Genomic DNA, 18475 nt, shown 5'->3' on the forward strand with positions numbered 1-18475 from the left:
ATTATATAGAAAACCAACAGAGCAGAATACCACCCTGAAGTACGACTCGCACCACCCAAGAAGCCTAAGAGACAATCTGCCATTTGGTCAATTTTTAAGACTGCGATGGAACTGTTAAAAAATAAGTGATTTCTATAAAGAGACAGATATCCTAATCACAAAATTGAGAGATCAGGGATATCCGAAAGGTTTGTTAAACCGTGCCAGAAAGAGGGCTTGGTATCGCCCACGTGAGACTCTTCTGGAGATACAGCCCACATTGGAAGATGTAGAAAAATTGGTTTGCGTAACCACGTTCACTAAACGCAGTCATGACATCAAGAAAGGACTTTTAAAATACTGGAACCTGATAAGTACTGAGATCAACTTTGGGATCTCCTGGATAATGATTCGCCGGACATTGGCTTTATCACCGAGACATGGCTAAAACCCTCGAGCACTCCTGCAATCACCATTGCCTTACCAGACCAGAAGGATATAAAATCCTCAGGCTCGATAGACAACCCAAAACCGGTGGTGGAATTGCAATTATCCACAATGATCGAGCTAAGGAATCCACACTGGAACAACACTCCAACAATTCGATCGAAATCCTGATTTTCAAACTCGACCTCTTCCCTCAAATAAACTGGAAGGGAGCCCTGGTCTACCGACCTCCGGGCCCCCTTGCCAACTTCTCTCTCTCGCTACTAGAATTAATCGCCCCCCATGTGATCTCCTCCAACAAATTTGTGCTAATGGGTGACTTCAACATCCATAGCGAAATAACAACCAATACTGATACCGCATCTTTCCTTAACGACCTTTCCACCCTCAATCTCAATAAAATCAACCATGGCCCAACCCACTCAGCAGACCACACACTGGACATCATCTTCTCCAACTCCCCCTCCTCACTTGCAATGCCCCTAAGACAATCACCTGGTCTGATCATGCCATCATCAATTTCCAGATACAAGAAATCATTCCAACCCAACGCTCCGCCACCCATAATCGCCCCTGCTACAGACAATGGCATAAGATCAACCCTGACACCTTTGCCGCCACCGTCATCGCACCCTTAAACTCTCCTCATAATCAACTAGAAGACAACCTCACACTTCTCAATCAATCTGCGTTGGTAGCCATCGATAAAATCGCCCCTTTAAAACAAAGCTCTTCTAAACCCACATCACCCAAGACAGCATGGTTCTCCCCGAAACTTCATATAGAAAAAAACAACTGCAAAAACATTGAAAGGAAATGGCGTCGCACCAAACTCGAAGCTCATAAAGAAAAATACAGAATCGCCTTGTCCATCTACCATAAAAATATTAAACGAACCCGCAAGTCCTACATAGCCCTTCAATTTAGCACAGCTAAAAACACTCCCAAAGCTATGTTCCAACTTCTGAAAACCTTCACACACCCCACAGCTTGTGAATCTACAGAAGCCCCCTCTCAAACACTCTGCGATAAAATTAGTGACCACTTCATACAAAAAATCGACACCATCTATAACAAAATAATCTCCTCTAGGAACCCTTCCTCTCCAGATATCAACCCGGACATCCCCCCGCACTTCCCACCCAACCCCTCCACTCTCCTAAAATTCCCATCACTCACACAAGAAGACACCGAGTCCATAATGGCCACAATCTCTTCCGGCTCTCCCTTAGACACAATCCCGGCCAAGATCATGGCATCCTTAGCAAAACAACTTTCTCACCCTGTCTGTTCCATCTTAAACCAATCTCTGGAGGAAGGTATCCTTCCTGTCGCATGGAAAGCGGCCCAAGTCATCCCCATCAGGAAAAACACCAACTTACCCTCTGATAACCTGTCCAACCTTCGCCCCATTTCCCTCTTGCCTTACCTAAGTAAAACCATTGAAAAACATGTGAATAAACATCTCTCAGACCACATAGAAGCTATAGGTTACCTCGACCCGACTCAATCTGGCTTCCGCCCAAACTATAGCACTGAATCTGCCCTCTTAGCCGTCACCGACAACATCAGACTCTCCTTAGACCAAAACCAACCCACCCTCCTCGTGCTATTGGACCTCTTGGCAGCGCTCGATACGGTCGACCATCAGATTCTGCTTACAAGAATCAGAGAGACAGGAATCGGGGGAACTGCCCTGAAATGGATAAACAACTTCCTTACCAATCGCTCCCAGACCATCAATCTTGGACCTTTCCGGTCTAAGCCTCAAAATCTGACCAAGGGAGTCCAACAGGGTTCGTGCCTAAGCCCGACCATGTTCAACATCTACATCTCCCCCCTGGCTTCCTTATTGCGTCACCTCGGATTCGTCCCAGTATCTTACGCAGATGATACTCAACTTACCTTTTCCTTCAATAAAACCTCCCTGACAGCTGAACACACTTTCTCCTCCGGCATGCTGGCAATCTCCCGTTGGATGGAAGACAACTTCCTCCAGCTGAATGCTGGATAGACGGAAGTCATGCTCTTCGGTGACGTCCCCCTCTTGTGGTCCCTGCAGTGGTGGCCCCCAGAACTGGGCTCCCCACCCACCCCGGCTACTTCAGTAAAAAACCTCGGGGTGTTTCTCGAACAGGCCCTCACCCTGAGAAAACACGTGTCATACACTGTAAGCTCATGCTTCCACACCCTAAGTCTACTGAGGAAAGCACTTCCCTATCTCCCCGATTCCATTAGAAAGACCCTCACTCAGACTCTAGTGATGAGTAAATTAGATTATTGCAATGCTCTCCTAATAGCAGCCAACGAGTCTTTATTGGACCGCCTGCAGGTAATACAGAACATAGCTGCACGCTTGACCTTAAACGCCCCAAACAGATCTGTTTCTCGTTCCCTCCTCCATCAACTACACTGGCTCCCTATACGCCTCCGCATAAAATTTAAGATCTGTTGCCTCACCCACAAAGCTATTTGGAGAAAAAGCCCTCCTTATCTAGCAGAGAAAGTTCACTCCTATACCCCCATCCGATCCCTCCGCTCTAGCTCCCAGTCACTCCTTCAAATCCCTAAGATTAAGAAAGTACGCACAGGAGGGAAATGCTTTTCCTATCAGGCCCCCCGTATTTGGAACCAGCTTCCGCTGGCCCTAAGACAATGCACCGACTACTGGAAATTTAGGAAGGCTCTCACAACAGTCTTGTTCCCAGCCTGAGTACCTCTTATATATCCACTGCCGTATCCGAGCGCTGAGATACCTCCCCGGGGGTTGATTCACTGCGCTTTATAAATAACAAATCAAATCAAGAGCCATGGGAAACCGCTATTTGTCTTAAGAGAGCCAGACACATCAAGGACTATGTTGTCAGCTCCTATCTAGAAACAAAAAAGACACCAGATATCAGACAACAACTTAATCTACCATCTCTAACTGGTCATTTTAAATAAAGCAATTGTAAAGCCTGTGATTTTACAATGACTGGCTCATCCTTTGAACATGCAGACAAAACATACTACTTGAGACAACGCACCAATTGTAACAGCAATAACGTTATATATGCAATACGAAGTCCATGTGGCAAAATCTACGTGGGCCAGACCACGCAAAGGTCAAAACTAGGATCCATCAACATCGCAGCAGAATTCGCTGCAAGGTCCAGGGGACTCCCTTAGTCGAACACTTCTCCACAAGCAAACACACCGCAGATGAACTAGAGTGGTGGTTGTTAGAGAAGATTACCATACATCCTGGGGTGGTAGCATACTCTCATCCCTTAACTTAAAAGAATGCAGATCGATCCATATTCTTGATTCAGTAAACAAAAGGTTAAATGAACAGGAGGAGACATATAGACAGATGGCTAGGCTATAGAAACTATGCTTGTTATGTTTCTTGCTAACCTTGTCTTTCATGTAATGTGTCGACTTACTTCAAGCTACTTTTTGCCTGCTTTTTAAATTACAACTTTTAAAGGACGTTTTCTAATGTCATGTTTGAATTTATCTTTATGAAGCTTCATGTCAAAACTATGTTCTTTATGCCACCCGATCACACGCTCCCCATAAAAAGTAATGATTTTTACTATACATGTTAAGGACTCGCTCCCCATATTTCATCTTTTACCATACATCTTAAGGACTTGAGGTTTCATCATGAGAAATGTCTTTCTTGTCGGCTCCATTGAGCTGCTAAGCTACGACGTTCACTAGCTGTGAATGACGTTACAATTCCTTTCTGACAGCTCGATAGAGCTGCTGCACCCGAGCGTGCACGTCGTGCTCATCAGCTGAGAATGACGTAAACATTCCTTCCCGACAGCTCCATTGAGCTGCTGCACTGGAGCGTGCACGTCGCACTCACCAGCCCCTAATGACGTAAACGCACCATTATCAGCTGCTTCTTTGATCACAGCTTCACTAACTAACCCGAGCTGCCGCTGAACAGATGCATTTTCTGCACACTAAGGTGAGAACTAAGGGAAATGATTTAGAGAGCTGCAGTCCGTGTGACAGATTATAACAATGATTCTAAAACTAGTTTTCCGTTTTTACAGCAACCTGATATTAATGATTATGAATTACTAAGCGCATCACACAAGACTCCAACCGGCTGGTGGAAGTCGAGTGAATCCCTAGATGAGGTATGTTCAAAACCGTAATGCCACAATTTTGATATGCAGGATTACATACCGCATTCGACCTACACTGTGCCCTTTATTTCTTTTAGGCTCCAACCGGCTGGTGGAGAACTCCTTTGATCTTCAGGCATTTGCAGATCTCATCCATTGAGGCCACTGCATTTTGGTAAGAGTCATATTCTCTCACCCCCGCCACAAAACAGTTTAAATCAACTTCTGTTAACACACAACTGATCATTCCTTACAATTAATTTTATAGGCTGTCCATCCACCCTTCCGTAGTCCTGAGGAAGACCAGCCCTGATGCACTTCAATTTTGCGCTTCTGCAAGGGTCGAAACGTCGACAAGCTACATATGTCCGCACAGTTCTCATGATCACGATAATTCATCAATGGATCTTGTAGCACATGTGCAAAACCATATACGACAAGAACAATAATAAGCTTCTTCCATCCCCACCTGTTTTTATTTCACGTGTATTCGTCATGTATCTAGTGTACTGTTCATATTACTAATCACTATATGTCACTTGCTCACCACTGTCACTTGTTGTTTTTGTTGCAATTGAATTTGTATTTGTGACAGCCACCAGTATTCGATACTTAATTTGAATACACTATTGAATCTTGCTTCGTGTGTGTTTTTCTTCTTTTTTCGCAAAGTATTGCTGTGTGCATTATAAAGAAGTCTTCTACTTTCAGCACCAGAAAGTAGTTCTCAAAGTAAATCTTAACCTAATCATCAGGAAATACACTTTACCTCAGCGATCTACAATATACCTGGCTTTCATTGACCTGACCTCAGCTTTCGATTTTGTTAACCAGTTACGACTATGGTCCATTCTTTTAGAATATGGTTTGGATGAGGTTTTAGTACATGTTTTAGCTTACCTACATAAGGATTAGGATCAATAATGGTGGCGAGGTCTCTAATGATTTAAAGTTTGTAGAGGGGTCAGGCAGGGATGCGTTCTGGCCCCTCTCCTTTTTATCATATACATTAATAATTTACACAAATCACTGACAGCACTCACTAACGATGTTCCTAGAGTTTATGTCAACACACTCCCCGCCCTGTTATACGCTGATGATGTGGTTCTAATGGGCCGCACACCAAATGCCCTACACATCTTACTGCGGGGCTTTGTTGATTTTATGACCAGTTTAGACCTGTGTACTAATTAAAAAAAAAATCAAAATGGCTTGTGTGCTGAGAAAGTACACTTTAAACTCTATTTCCGTGGACAATCAAAGTTTACAATGCACTAGCACTTTTCCTTACCTAGGGTTGGTCTTTGCTGCTAATGGTTCCTGGTCTGACCATGTGGCGTATTGTAGGAACAAGTTTTCTAAAACTATTAACTTGATTCTTAGTCTCCATCAGCCCAAGAGGACAGGCGCTATTTTAGCAATTTAATTTTTTTTAAAAATCTCAGTGCATACCAACAGCAACCTATGGCGCAGAGGTTTTCGGGTTTCTCAAAGAGTTACAGTTTTCAGTGCGAGGAAAACAGATTCTGCCGGAAACTCTTAGGTGCACCAATCTCCACGTCCCAATATGTCTGCCACAGTAAATTGAAATTACACTACATTGAAGATTATTTAAAGGCTCACCCTGCCCTATTTTGGCTGGCAATCTGGAACAATCCAGCACTATCTCTTACAAGAGAGATAATAGGAGACTGCCTCAAGTGCTAGAAGGGTAGGGATATACCGTGGCGTGGAGAGGTGTGGCTCACTTGTTAGAGGCGGCAGACCCGTAAGCAGAGAATCGGCTAGGGACCAGGGTTCAATTCCCGACGCGGCAGGGTCGTGGACCAGGGTCAAAACGGACTCGATAATTCTCGCCTCGGTACCTACTCTAACCAGGAACACACTCGGCAACTCTGGGCATTAAGCTTGCCTCATCTCTACAATGGCCCCCCACAGACGCTGGGGATGCCTGGTTTCACCTTGGAGATACCCAGAAAGGGACCATCTCACAGGGATAGCCAGGACGGGTTCCCCAGCGGTCTACAGCGCCGGGACGCCCTGTTGCTGGGGCAGCTGTGCGCTTTACAAGTCTACAACATTTACATTCACATTTACATTTGCCACGGTGAGCCAGAGTTTAAGTAGTGTTAATTATGAACAGCTTTTATCAAGCCCAAATGAAATAAATACCGTAAACAAAAAACTTCTTCGGACTTTAGCACAACAAGACTTGAGAGAGAGTCTAGGAAACCTACTGTTGCAACTTTTATGTCTATTGAGAACATCTAGCACCTGCCGCCTAGTTATCTCACAAAACCCTTAGGCCGCTGAGACAGAGGACTCCTTTTTCATTTAAGGGCTGGCACAGTAAAATTCTTGCTCTATTTTCCCCTTGGGTATAATACTAACCTAGGCTCCTTGCCATGCCGTGTGACGGCCGGAGCGGACAAACAACACTACATTTCTTACTTTTCTGTAAGTTTTATATAAAATATGCAAAATGGATCTTAATACCATTCTTCAAAAACATTTCACCTGTCCATCTTGAAGCAGCATATAGGAATATCCTCAAGATGATGAACTAGTTTTTCGAGTGGGTTCCTTTTTGAAAGCTGCTGTGCGTGCCCACAACACGATGTGCACTTTGTGAAGAATGTTTTTGATGAACTGGTTTTTATACTGTTATTATGACTACTATGAATTAAGCCGGCACCTTTTTGAAAACTTGTTTTTATATTGTCCATTTTTATTATGAATTGAGTGTGCACCTTTTTGAAAACTGATGTATGCATCCCTTACACGTCGCACACTTATGAATAATGTTTTTATCAAACTTGTTTTTATGCTGTCATTAGGATTACTATGAACTTGTGTATTTTAACATGTTTTTATGTGACTCGCTCTTTTATGGAAATGTTTTTATCCGAATACAGATGAATTTAATTGACCACCATTGTGTATTTTACTTTTGAAAGGCTGGTAGCCCCATTAGCGAGTGCAGATTTACAGGCTAACATTTCAGCCTTGCTAACGTCTGAATGGGACTACTAAAGTTAGTAATTCAAGGGATCAAAAGAATCAGTGCATTACATCTGATTTAAAGGTTAAATTGAATTTAGTCACACTGGTGGGCAAAGTGCAACTATAGTAAGTTTCCAGTTTGTTGCCCAAGGTTTTCAGTGCCTGTTACAGTTGCACACAAAGAGCTGTCCTCAAGACAGCCTTCTGACTTCCTGGGAAGAAGTGTAAATGACTCACAGGAAAGCCTGCAAAGGGTTTGCCAGTCAAAGGAGATGTTATCTCCACCTGGTAGGAAAAGCCACACAGACTGTGATCCCAAAAGGAGAGCTTCAGAAGGGAAGCCATGTTTGATGGATTAGCCTGTTCCATCTCTCTGATTGTTCCGGATCAGTTTTGATCTCTACACACCCTGTTCAAGAAGCAGGACGCAGTGCAAGGTGCAGAGCTGTGGAGGAGCAGTGGTGGAGCCGGGAGTGGGGGCCAGGAGCTAGGAGTCACTGGCAGGAGCCCACAGAAGCCCACAGCGGGGGGTTGGGCTCTGGATTGAGCAGGACTAAGCACGCCCCGGAGAAAGCAACACACTGGTTACAGAATTTCCAGGGCTTTGTGCACCGGCGGCCTACTCCACCGCCATTAGCAATAGAGGCCACAGCCCCTTCTTCCACCCCCTGCATCTAGCAGCCCGCTCCAGTCTCTGCACCCACGAGCAGTAATCATTATTCAGCACTCGACACCCGGCATCCACACTTTGAAGGGCGGCTCCAGCTCCTTTCCCCATATATAGGGGTGCTGACCCGAGGGAGAGAACAACAACAAGATGAGATGCCTGAGATGCGGCGGTAGCAACTACCCGCCGCTGAGTGAGAACCCGGGTCCCAGTGGAAGCTACCCAGCCAGGACTGGGTGCAGCTTGCGTGCGGCTTGGAGTGTTCCCGCTCAAGCCCTCAGCGCACTTGTGGGAAGCCTAAAGTCCGGGGTCAGTGGCATGAATCTAACCTGCAACTTTTAATGTGAGCCCCAGCTCGGCCCAGACTTCAGCCATTGGAGAAATCAGCCTCAATCTCCAGACGTTGCCTCTTGGGCCTAGCAGCTAGCACTCAACCCGTAACGGGCAATAAGAATGAGACAACAGAGACAGAGAGGGGTGTCAACCTGAGGGAGGGACTTACAACAAGACGAGATGTCAGAGCTGCGGCAGTAGAAGCTACAGGCCACAGGGTGTGAACCCAGGTCCCCGCAGAAGTGGTCCAGCTAGGTCTGGGTGCACCTTGCTTGTGGCCCAGAGAGTTCCAACTCGGGTTTTCCCTTAACTTGAGGATTAAACCACACAGCACCAACATGCTGCAACACTTTTACCCCCTCACCACTACACCTGTATACGAGTGCACCTGCTAAGCAGTCATAAAACCAAGCCATCTTCACTGCTCCAGGTTGCAGGAGTGACTTAGCATTAGTTTTGCCCCACTCTCTCCAGCTACACCTGAGCAAGTCAAAGCCAGCAACCACACTAGAAGCCCAGGACCACGGGTGCCAAGTACTACCAGAAGAACCGGCAACCATCCCAGCTTCCCCCAGCCGCAGTGGCTCTTCAGATAATATGAGAAAGTGCAAAATCAGAGTAGCCGCAAAAATGACAAAAAGACGTGGCCGAAATAACAAATCCAAAGCACTTGCGGTACCATAAAATGATAATCATACTACACACATCTGCACAGATCGTGTCGCAGACACATTGCATTAAAACTAATCCATGTAGGACGGCAAAAATCACAGACTTTTTAATATTCCCCAGACCTCATAGTACGGCTTCAGCAATATTCTGTCCTCCCTTACCTTTGTCAAGCCCCTTAATAACGCCAACTACCTATTAGTAATCAACGCTCAAGTTCATGCACTAGAATCCGACCAGCAAACTGGGGTATTGCCGCACTGTCGCCCCTCAGACAACACGCAGGAGTGCAACGGCGATAAATCCCAAAGGGTCACTCGTCACCTGACCTACACCATGCAATATTTCCCCTTCCAGAAAGTCCACTGGGAACATCAATAAAGCGGCAAGCATTAGACCTAAACCCCTTCGAAAAATCTGAAGAGGGATCAAAGGAGCATATCCAAATAGAACCACCAACTCTGGTTCCATTCAGAAAGCCATCGTCTTGTTTACCCTGGTTAATCTCCAGCAAGACAACTATTGTTTTATTCCCTCAGACAATAGCACTCAGGATAAGTCCACTCCAGGGGACAAGCCAAAACATCTAACTGACCTTTTCTTTCAAAAGTACAGCGATCTCCTATCTCACACATTAGACGACAGCAAGCCCACAAACAAGAATACCCCACTGTCATCACCGCTGTAGGCGCCACTAATGAACACAATGGAGGTGATTTCCTCTCTGTAACATACCATTCAGGGAAACTAGAGATCCAAGTTGACTTATTGAATTTCCTAGCCACTCACGTCTTAGGTATCAAGCGGAACATTCAGGGACTAAACTATCTCATCCACCGAGTCCAAAAGGACCCCAACACCACCTACTACACTTGCCAATGCTTGACCACCCTCTAACATCCAAAGAGTATTCCCACAATTTTGACTGACATCTTAATGGAAGTAAAACCTCTGACCTTTCTGCTCCCACCCAGTACAGTATCATCAGTAAGTCTGGCTAAGTCATACACAGCTTCCTTAAAGCCGATACCACCGCCTGAGAATGGAAGCCAGGGCACACAGGACAGCAAGGCGAACAAAAAACCATTATTAGAAGACATGCAACCAGAAATAACACTACTGAAACACTCACCCCCAAATGGACCCACATTATTGGTACAACAGAAACAACTTCCATTAATCAAAAGAGAGCGCAAACAGCTTAGGAAAGCAAGGAACAACAAGCTGGCAAGACAAAGAGTCCAGGAACAAACCTTGCTGCACAATTTTCCAAATACCCAAGTGCGCATTCATAACTCAAAGGAAACTGTATCTCAGCAGGGGGCAGAGGTCTACCCTCTATTTGAAAAAAAGAGTGCCTCCCAGCGAGATAAAACACAAGAAGAAAAACTTGCTTATCAAGGCGAAAGGGAACTAGATATCTTGTATAGAATAGATCCCACAACCTCCTTTGATAGACCATTATGTGTGCAGAGTTTCATGCCAGCCGGTTTGGACCCACAAATCGCTCAAGAGCATTGCCCCCAGCATCTAGACACTGCAGAGAAGGTTACGACTCCCCTGGGATTTAACCACCGGGATGGGTCAACTCAAGTGACACCCAATGGCGCTGGCCCGGAGCCAAATCGCACTGACATCACCACAAAAAAGTTTGGGCAGGCATCCCAGCATATTCAGTTAGGGCACCCAGCAGTAATCAAAGGCCGCCCCATACAAACAAACTTACCTCAAAGTAAAGAGAAAGGCAAATTGTGGACACAGTAGCAATCATCTCCAAGGCAACCAACCCACACAATCTTGTCATGTTCCATGACGAAAAGTCAGCCAGAGTAGGCAAAGCCATCCAGAGTACACAAAGCACATTCAAAGTAAAGCCAAGGGTCACTCATGTCACAAGAGCAACCCCTCCATAGACCACTGAACCACGTAGCCCCGCTAAGCCCAATTAGTACAATCCTCCTGACTTACCAAAACCAAGCAGCAATAGATATGCAAGATACCCGAATGGTCCCAAATGTAATACTCTGTGCAGAGTCATCCCGCACAGTTCCACCCCAATCCCAGTTGATTTCTGTGACTCAAAAACAGACAGAGTCTTGGTTTGGCCTAGAGGGTCATCTATATCCTGAAGCCCCCACTTTGGAAGAATAAGCAAAACTAGAACTGATGCCATGTTACACGTCCAGAGGGCGACACAGCATATTAAACAGAAACACCATATTGCAGCACAATTGAAACATTAAGCCATTTGAAAACCCACTACATCTAAGGCATTGAGTTAAAACCCAATCCTGAAGCAATGGGCAGAGAAGTAACTGTGGTGACCTGGACTAATCCAAAAATAGCCATGGAGGTATGGCACCATAGGGAATGCTTCAAGACATGGGGCACTGAATTGAAAAGAATTGAAAACAACAGAATTAGAGGGCACCTCGGTCCTCTATGCCCAAACCCAAACATTCCGTAAACAACACAGTGGCCACGCGCTGGGTACTTATGGGAAATAGGCCCCAAATAAAAATCCTTTAAATGCCATAAAAATCTAAGCATTCATCACACAGCAGCCCCCGGAGCTCCCAGCTACATGAGGCAAGTAACTCTTCCATCCCAGGAGGGATCATCTTAAGAGAAAAGCACGATTACAACAGCACATGGCCCAAAAAACAGCCTATTATAATTGTGCTCATGGAATATCAACGGCCTTAGCAGAAAGGTGGGGGAGACTGACTTTATCTCCTTTCCTGTAGGTTTTAACATCTTACTACTACAGGAAACATGGGCAGGGCAAATGTCACCAATCACAGGCTTTAAGGAGTACCATCAACCTGTGTTAAAAAGGAAAAAAGAGGGCAGAGCCTCTGGCGGTCTTTCAATGTTCATAGCATCCCATCTAAAATGGCAACAAGAACAGGTTGACCTGGGCCTAACTTGGGCACAATGCATTAAACTGTTAGCGCAGCAATATCAAACAACGCATAGATCCAGCTATAAAGAAAGCCTCCTAATTTGCAAAGTATATATCCACTAAGAGCAAAACTTAAAATCGGTACAACACACTTCTCCTCAAGCAGGTATAAATCTGTCAGTGGATTTTAACATGCACTTACTACAAACTAAAAATTATCAGTCGGATCAAGACCACAAGCAAGTCGTACAATGCATATCCCCAGTAATAGCCAATTATCACATAAGGGAAAGAAGTCATCGCAGCCCTCGAAAACGTAAGCATGTGTACACTTAACGGACGTCTTTCGCAACAGGGGACGCCTATTGTTCAGGAGGAGGGGGCAAACCACAAAGCCCCAGTGCTGCTTGTGACAGCCGCTGCAAATGCAAAGGACTCTCGTGCCCGGAGGCGTGTACTTAGGCTGCTTTGGGCTCCTACAGTGCGGGATGCCCGTTGTTCAGGAATCGGGGGCAGGACCACAAGCCCCAGTGCTGCTTGCGGCAACCGCCACTCACACAAAGGACTCTCATGCCCAGAGGCGCGTTCTTAGGCTGCTATGGGCTTCCGCAGCATGGGACGTGTGCGGGGGCGTGCCCGGGCGAAGGCCGGTCCAAGAACGGGCCTCGTCTGCATCCGTCAGTGGCTGGAAAAGGCTGGACTGGACCAGGTCTCTTGGTTTGCCACGATGATCAAGGTACTGTTTTTCTTTCATTTGTTTTATTTCCCCCTTCAAACCGTTTCGCATTTTGATGCTCCCTGATGCACTGTGATGGTAGTCTACTGGAGTCGAGTGAGTGCCCTGCCCTCTCTTGTTTGTCCAAAAAGCCTACATAATCTGTTGCTGGGACATGTTATCCAGTTGACCGAAGCAGTAAAAGCTTACTGTGAGGTAGCCTACACTCACCATATTTCTGAGACCTCCTAGTGTTTTGTTGTAAGTGCACAAGGCCCATAACCATGGGCAAAAGGAAAATGACTGTTGGGGCAACAGGGGGTGACACTGTAACTACCATAGACTCCTTTTTAGGTCTCGCCTGAGCCAGCGCTTTAGCGCTGCTCTCGCGAGAGCTTTTGTAAAAGGGGATCTGGAAGTGCAAACTAGTGCTTTTCAGGCCTCCAAATACAGTGCATGTGCACCGAGTGCGCGCACCATTTGGCAGCCTGAAAAGCACTGCCTGATCACTTTCGCGGTCGTTTTGATGTCCTCAGTGAGCCGCGCAGCCACTGAGGACATCAAAGCGGCCGCGCACACCATTTGCAACCCCCTTCCTGCTTGTTCTTGCTAATAAGCTTTCCCACATGCGCGCTTGTATGTTTTTTAAACTTTGAGCGCGAGGCGCGCGTGCTTCTTCCTCTGGTCCCCAAAGTTGCTTGTTTTCACTGTTAGTCATTCCACTTTCCCCTGAGTCTGCTTGCTTTCCAGCCTCCCTTGTTTGACTGCTTTCCCCAGAGTCTGCCGTTTCTGATCCTTAGCCTGCCCTTTTACCGCAGTGTCTGTTTTGCCCTTGAGTCTTTCCATGTTTCCCTCGAATCAGCCCACATATGATCTTTCTCCCCTCAGTGTTGCCTCGCTCCCCGGCAGTCTCTCCGCTCTCATCTGTCACCGCCGGTCTGTTCTTTGTCACCGCCGGTCTGTTCTTTCTCCCTAGTGTTGCTGCTCTTCATGCATGTCTCTACCCTTACCACCCTCATTCTCTTCCCTCCACCTCCCCTGCGGATCTCCGCTATCCTCTGCCACCCTGCTTCTGTTCTTTTCTCAGTTTTAACACTGTCCCTGCTGGTCCCTAAGTGTTGTTAATTCATCTTTATTTATTTATTTTTAAGGCGCTCTACAAACAGATTGGTCTCTAGGCGCCGGTGGTGAAAGGAGTCATAACCATCACTCCTGCAGGCCAGTTCTCATCAGAGTTGCTGCTCTTCTCAGAATATACCTTTTATGTGCGTCACACATTACACAGGAAAAGCAGCGCCCGGTCACAACGACCAGGCTCACCACTTTGCTTCGATTACACTAATTTACTATCCGTGCTTTTCGCTTTCCCCGCTGGGGGACTTTCTGCAAAGGGGTAATTTTGGTGTACCATTCCTGTAATGTTCTCTTCATCATGCTACAACATGCACTGTGTCTCAGTGTTTCCATATAAAGGAACTGTTATTGAGAAAGTGTTATTTTGAAATCATCACAGACCTGAGAAGGCTTGTTAAAGCATTTGTCTAAAATGAAGAAAATCTGGATCCATTATGTTCGCGAATTAGAGATAAATGTTCTTCAAGAATGTAATTGGCCGTACTTGTGCTTCTTATGTGGCAGCTGCACATGAAACAAGCATTGGCATAGCCAATAGGTCTCGCTCTTTGTTAAGATGGCCGCATTTTCTGTATTCTTTTTTCTACACCTTGTCTGTTGTCCTACCTCTATTTTTTGTACTTGCATGTAGAGATGCGAGCAGTCGGAAGCACTTTGTTAATTTAAATATACCGCGCGTACACCTGGGTTTTAAGCAGTAGCGGGGGCACGTCCTCTTCGTTTTCACGGTGAGTTTTATTTAGACAAAGGTCATGGGATACTGATTTCATGAGGCACTGGCGTTTTAGGTAGTGACAAGCTAACATTTAAAAAGCTTTTGGCAGGCGTCTGTGAAGGCCATGACCCCACCCCCCCACCTCCTCTAGGGATTGTAAACACAGGCTTGCTGTCCGCGAGGCGCTCTCTGCCACCATCCCCTGCTGTGTGCTCTCACTACCCCCTCCCTTCTCCCCCTCCCTCCTCGTCAGTCACCGGGCTACAGCTTGTTAGTAGTGCATTTCAAGCGCACCTATAACAAGCATTGGCATAGCCAATAGGTCTCGCCTTTGGGACCTTATAAGTGTTTGGCCATGCAACAGTTATAGGATATTGTGCTGCATAACTAAATACTTATAAGGTCCCAAAAGCGAGACCTATTGGCTTTGCCAATGCTTGTTAATTAATGCAGCTGATGTAATTTCAAAGGAGATAGCCCTAACTGAGAGGAGACTCTTTGGAAACTGGGAAAATTGCACAGGATTTGACTCTAATGGACAATCACAAGGCCAAAGGGGTAATACCTGGTTCTGTTTTACCACCTGCTGCAATATCATCTACCGTGGTCTCTAATGCCAGGGCTGGCCAGATAATAGAGGAAAATGACACAGTTGTGGATGGACACCCAATTAAAAGGAAGAGGACTGGATGTAAAAGAGTTTCTCTGACTTCACCACAGAGAAAGGCACTACCATCAGCTAACATGGATTCTGAACAATCATTAGAAATTCTTTAACCCTGTTTAACATGCTGATCGCACTCATTCTGCTACAGTTGGAAGGCATAGAGGCAAAGCTTGATTCCTTTTTCCCACCAGTACCTGGGACCCAAATTCTTGGTACGGAGTCCGCGGCTGATGGGATCAGTCGTATGGTTGGGCTCACACACACTGGACTGATTAATACAGGTGTGCCACCTGCTGCGATCACCAGTCCAAAACAGGTGACTCAAAACATTATGCCACTGACCCAGGGGGAGGCCCAAGGGTCTGGGACTACCCATGTTATCAACAATTTGGACACCTTCACTCAGGTGGGCCACATGCAAGGGGCACAATCATTAAAGGGGAGCACATCCCACATATCTACTATGGATAGATGCTCAATGGCTCAAGTTGGAACCCTGAGCTCCCTAGAGCTGCCCCCAGAATCAACACCACTAGTTGCAAACCTATTGGGAGTTCCACCAATAACACAAGGATCGAAAGAGTCCACATTGGATCTTATGTATAAGGTCACCCATTGGTGTGACACTAATGTAGTAAATGGGCAATATTTGTCTCCCTATATTATTATGGGTAGAAGAGTGGGTTGGGTGGGTCACAGGGTAAGGAAAATGTTGAGGGGGACAGTGTTATAGTCAATGTAAGACATCCTGCCCATGCTAAAGCACTTGTTGCGTGTCATCTTATGCAGAGCTCTAAAACATCGATCAAGGTTGTCCCCCTTCAGTATTTTTATCCCACTAACTCTTTCTATTTTGACTCCCCGAGACAGCCAGTTTTCAGGCTAGTAAAGTCTACCCAGGACCATAATGGTAGATTTGTACTTCCCCTAGCTAACAGATTTGAACCTTTGCTAAGTCTAGATGGGTTAGATGGCAATGATTGACTATTGCCTGCTCTGATGGAGTTGTAGGGCCCAAGGGCTGTGAGCCAGGTGGGTAATATACCAACCTTACCCCCAAGCAGGCATCTATCTTACCTCCCAAGCAAGCACCTATTATTCCAGGTGTCTCATGTATGAAGATTCTGTCCTGGAACATAGCAGGATTGAGGTCTAAAAGAGATGATGTGCTATGGCAGAGGACCCTTTTATGTTGTCATCTAATTGCCTTACATGAAACATGGGATAGAACTGAGAGGTTTTTATTGGATGGGTTGACCTAAATTTTTAAATGTGCATCTCCATCAACAGTGGGCAGAGCTAAGGAAGGGTCTTCTTCTACTGATCTCACTTGAATTAACCTGCAAAACAAGAATGGTAGATTGTCATTCACCCCACCTGTTAGAAGTTGAGCTGTTGTATAAGAATCATACCCCTGTGTTAGTAGTATATTTTTATAATTATTTTACTAGAAAATTTGATATTGAACACTTAGTAGCATTAGAGGGGTTTCTTGAACAATACTGGGAGAGAAAACATTCTTATTACGAGGTCATAATTTGAGGTGATTTTAACACTCATCAATGTCATCTTGAATGTACTTCTGTAAAGGGCCATGTGGATTCCTTACCACTGGCAGCCCACTTTGAGCACTCTGAGTCAGGCAATCACATAGAAGAGCTCCTTGCAGCCAATAATCTGTCCTGCCTAGCATAAACGGGAATGAAGGTTCCTGTTCCCACCTATACAGGTAGGGGTTGCTCCAGTACTATTGATTTTGTAATATTCTCTGCACGTTTAGCATCCGCAGTCCACAAGCTGGGTGTTTCCTGGAGCAGCCATAGCGACCACAATGCCTTAATGCTTGAATTGGTTTACTACTTTGATTCGCACAGAGGGGAGGGGAGGAGCATTCCAAATTCTGTCATTAGCATAAAATATCAAATGCATAGGCTGAAGTGGAAGAAGGTGATACCGGAGACCTTTCTTGACAATCTGTATGCAGAGTGCACAGTTGGGATCTCATTCTGTTTGGGTAAAAGAACGCAGAATAGAACTGTTCTAGAAGCTTTTGATAAGGTAACCAAGCATATAGCCAATAGTCTAACCATTAAGAGCAGGTGTAAAGGGTTCAAGGAGAAAAGGTGGTTGGACTGTACCTGTTCCGAGGCTCACAGAAATGTTATGCTGGCATTAAAACAAATCCCGAGGGAAGAGGCTGGGGTTAGGTCTTGCAGGAGGGCCTGCAAACCTGCAATCCTACAGAAGAAGAAGTTCATTAGGGAACAGGCTTGGGAGGCCCTCAGTCAGGCAAGTGTATTGTCAGATAGCACAAAGTTCTGGGCAGTTGTCAATAGCCCCTTTTTTTCTGATTCAGCAAATTCCACAACTGATTGCATCATAGAAGCAGAGAGATGGGTCCACCACTTTGAAGGGATGTATAGTGGGGATGACTTAGGAGGGTCTGATGTACTAAGGGACCCAGGCTCAGCTACTGTGTGCTTGCATTTTACCACAGATGAGGTACACAAAGCTATCCTGGCCACAGCCAGGGGGAAAGAGCTGGTTCCAGATGGGGTTCCTTCGGACTGACCCGCTGGCCTGGGCCAGGATATTGACACAGGTTTTTAATGCAGCCTGTCTGAGTGGTTTCCCCTCCTCTTGGGCTAAGGCTATTATTTTACCTATTTTTAGAAAAGGTTCGAGGGACGACCCTGCATGTAACCGACCTATTTGTCTTTTTGATTCGGCCACTAAAATTATGGGGAAAGTGATTTGGGACCTTCTAATGTCTTGGTTAGATAATCTTAATGTCATTTCTGACCTACAGTATGGTTTTAGGCAAGGTAAAGGGACGCTAGACCAATGCATTATCCTACACCTGGTGGTGGGGAAATACACAATAGCGAAGAAGGGATCCTTGCACGTGGAATTTATGGACTTGCCATCAACGTTCAACTGCGTTAACAGATTCAAACTTTGGTCAACTCTTTTGGATATGTCTGGATGCAGACCTGATGACTTTTCAACATTCCCCCCATAATAACACCGCTGCAGGCGTGAGATACAATGAGGATGGTGGTATGCCATCTTCCTGGGAATTCTAGTGAGGGCTCAGACAGGGGTGTATTCTGG

At 45.7% G+C, this 18475-nt stretch overlaps 2 protein-coding genes across 7 annotated transcripts in view; one reads left to right on the forward strand and one right to left on the reverse strand.

The window, feature by feature from the left end:
- The window catches only part of LOC146798300 (uncharacterized), a 59496-nt gene extending 54304 nt beyond the window's left edge, over positions 1 to 5192 (forward strand). The window contains exons 1-4 of one of the 2 annotated variants that reach the window (XM_085625585.1): positions 4346 to 4390; positions 4479 to 4565; positions 4652 to 4728; positions 4822 to 5192. In XM_085625585.1, coding sequence (XP_085481711.1) covers positions 4370 to 4390; positions 4479 to 4565; positions 4652 to 4728; positions 4822 to 5002 — 366 coding nt within the window. In that variant the 5' untranslated portion in view covers positions 4346 to 4369 and the 3' untranslated portion in view covers positions 5003 to 5192. Of the gene's footprint in view, positions 1 to 4345; positions 4391 to 4478; positions 4566 to 4651; positions 4729 to 4821 lie in introns of those variants that run through there. The other variant, XM_085625584.1, reaches the window with a different exon arrangement.
- KLC3 (kinesin light chain 3) overlaps positions 1 to 18475 on the reverse strand; it is a 1068754-nt gene that overhangs the window by 853048 nt on the left and 197231 nt on the right. The window lies entirely within an intron of this gene.

Source organism: Triturus cristatus, chromosome 9 (genome assembly GCF_964204655.1).
Source record: "Triturus cristatus chromosome 9, aTriCri1.1, whole genome shotgun sequence".
NCBI lineage: Eukaryota > Metazoa > Chordata > Amphibia > Caudata > Salamandridae > Triturus > Triturus cristatus.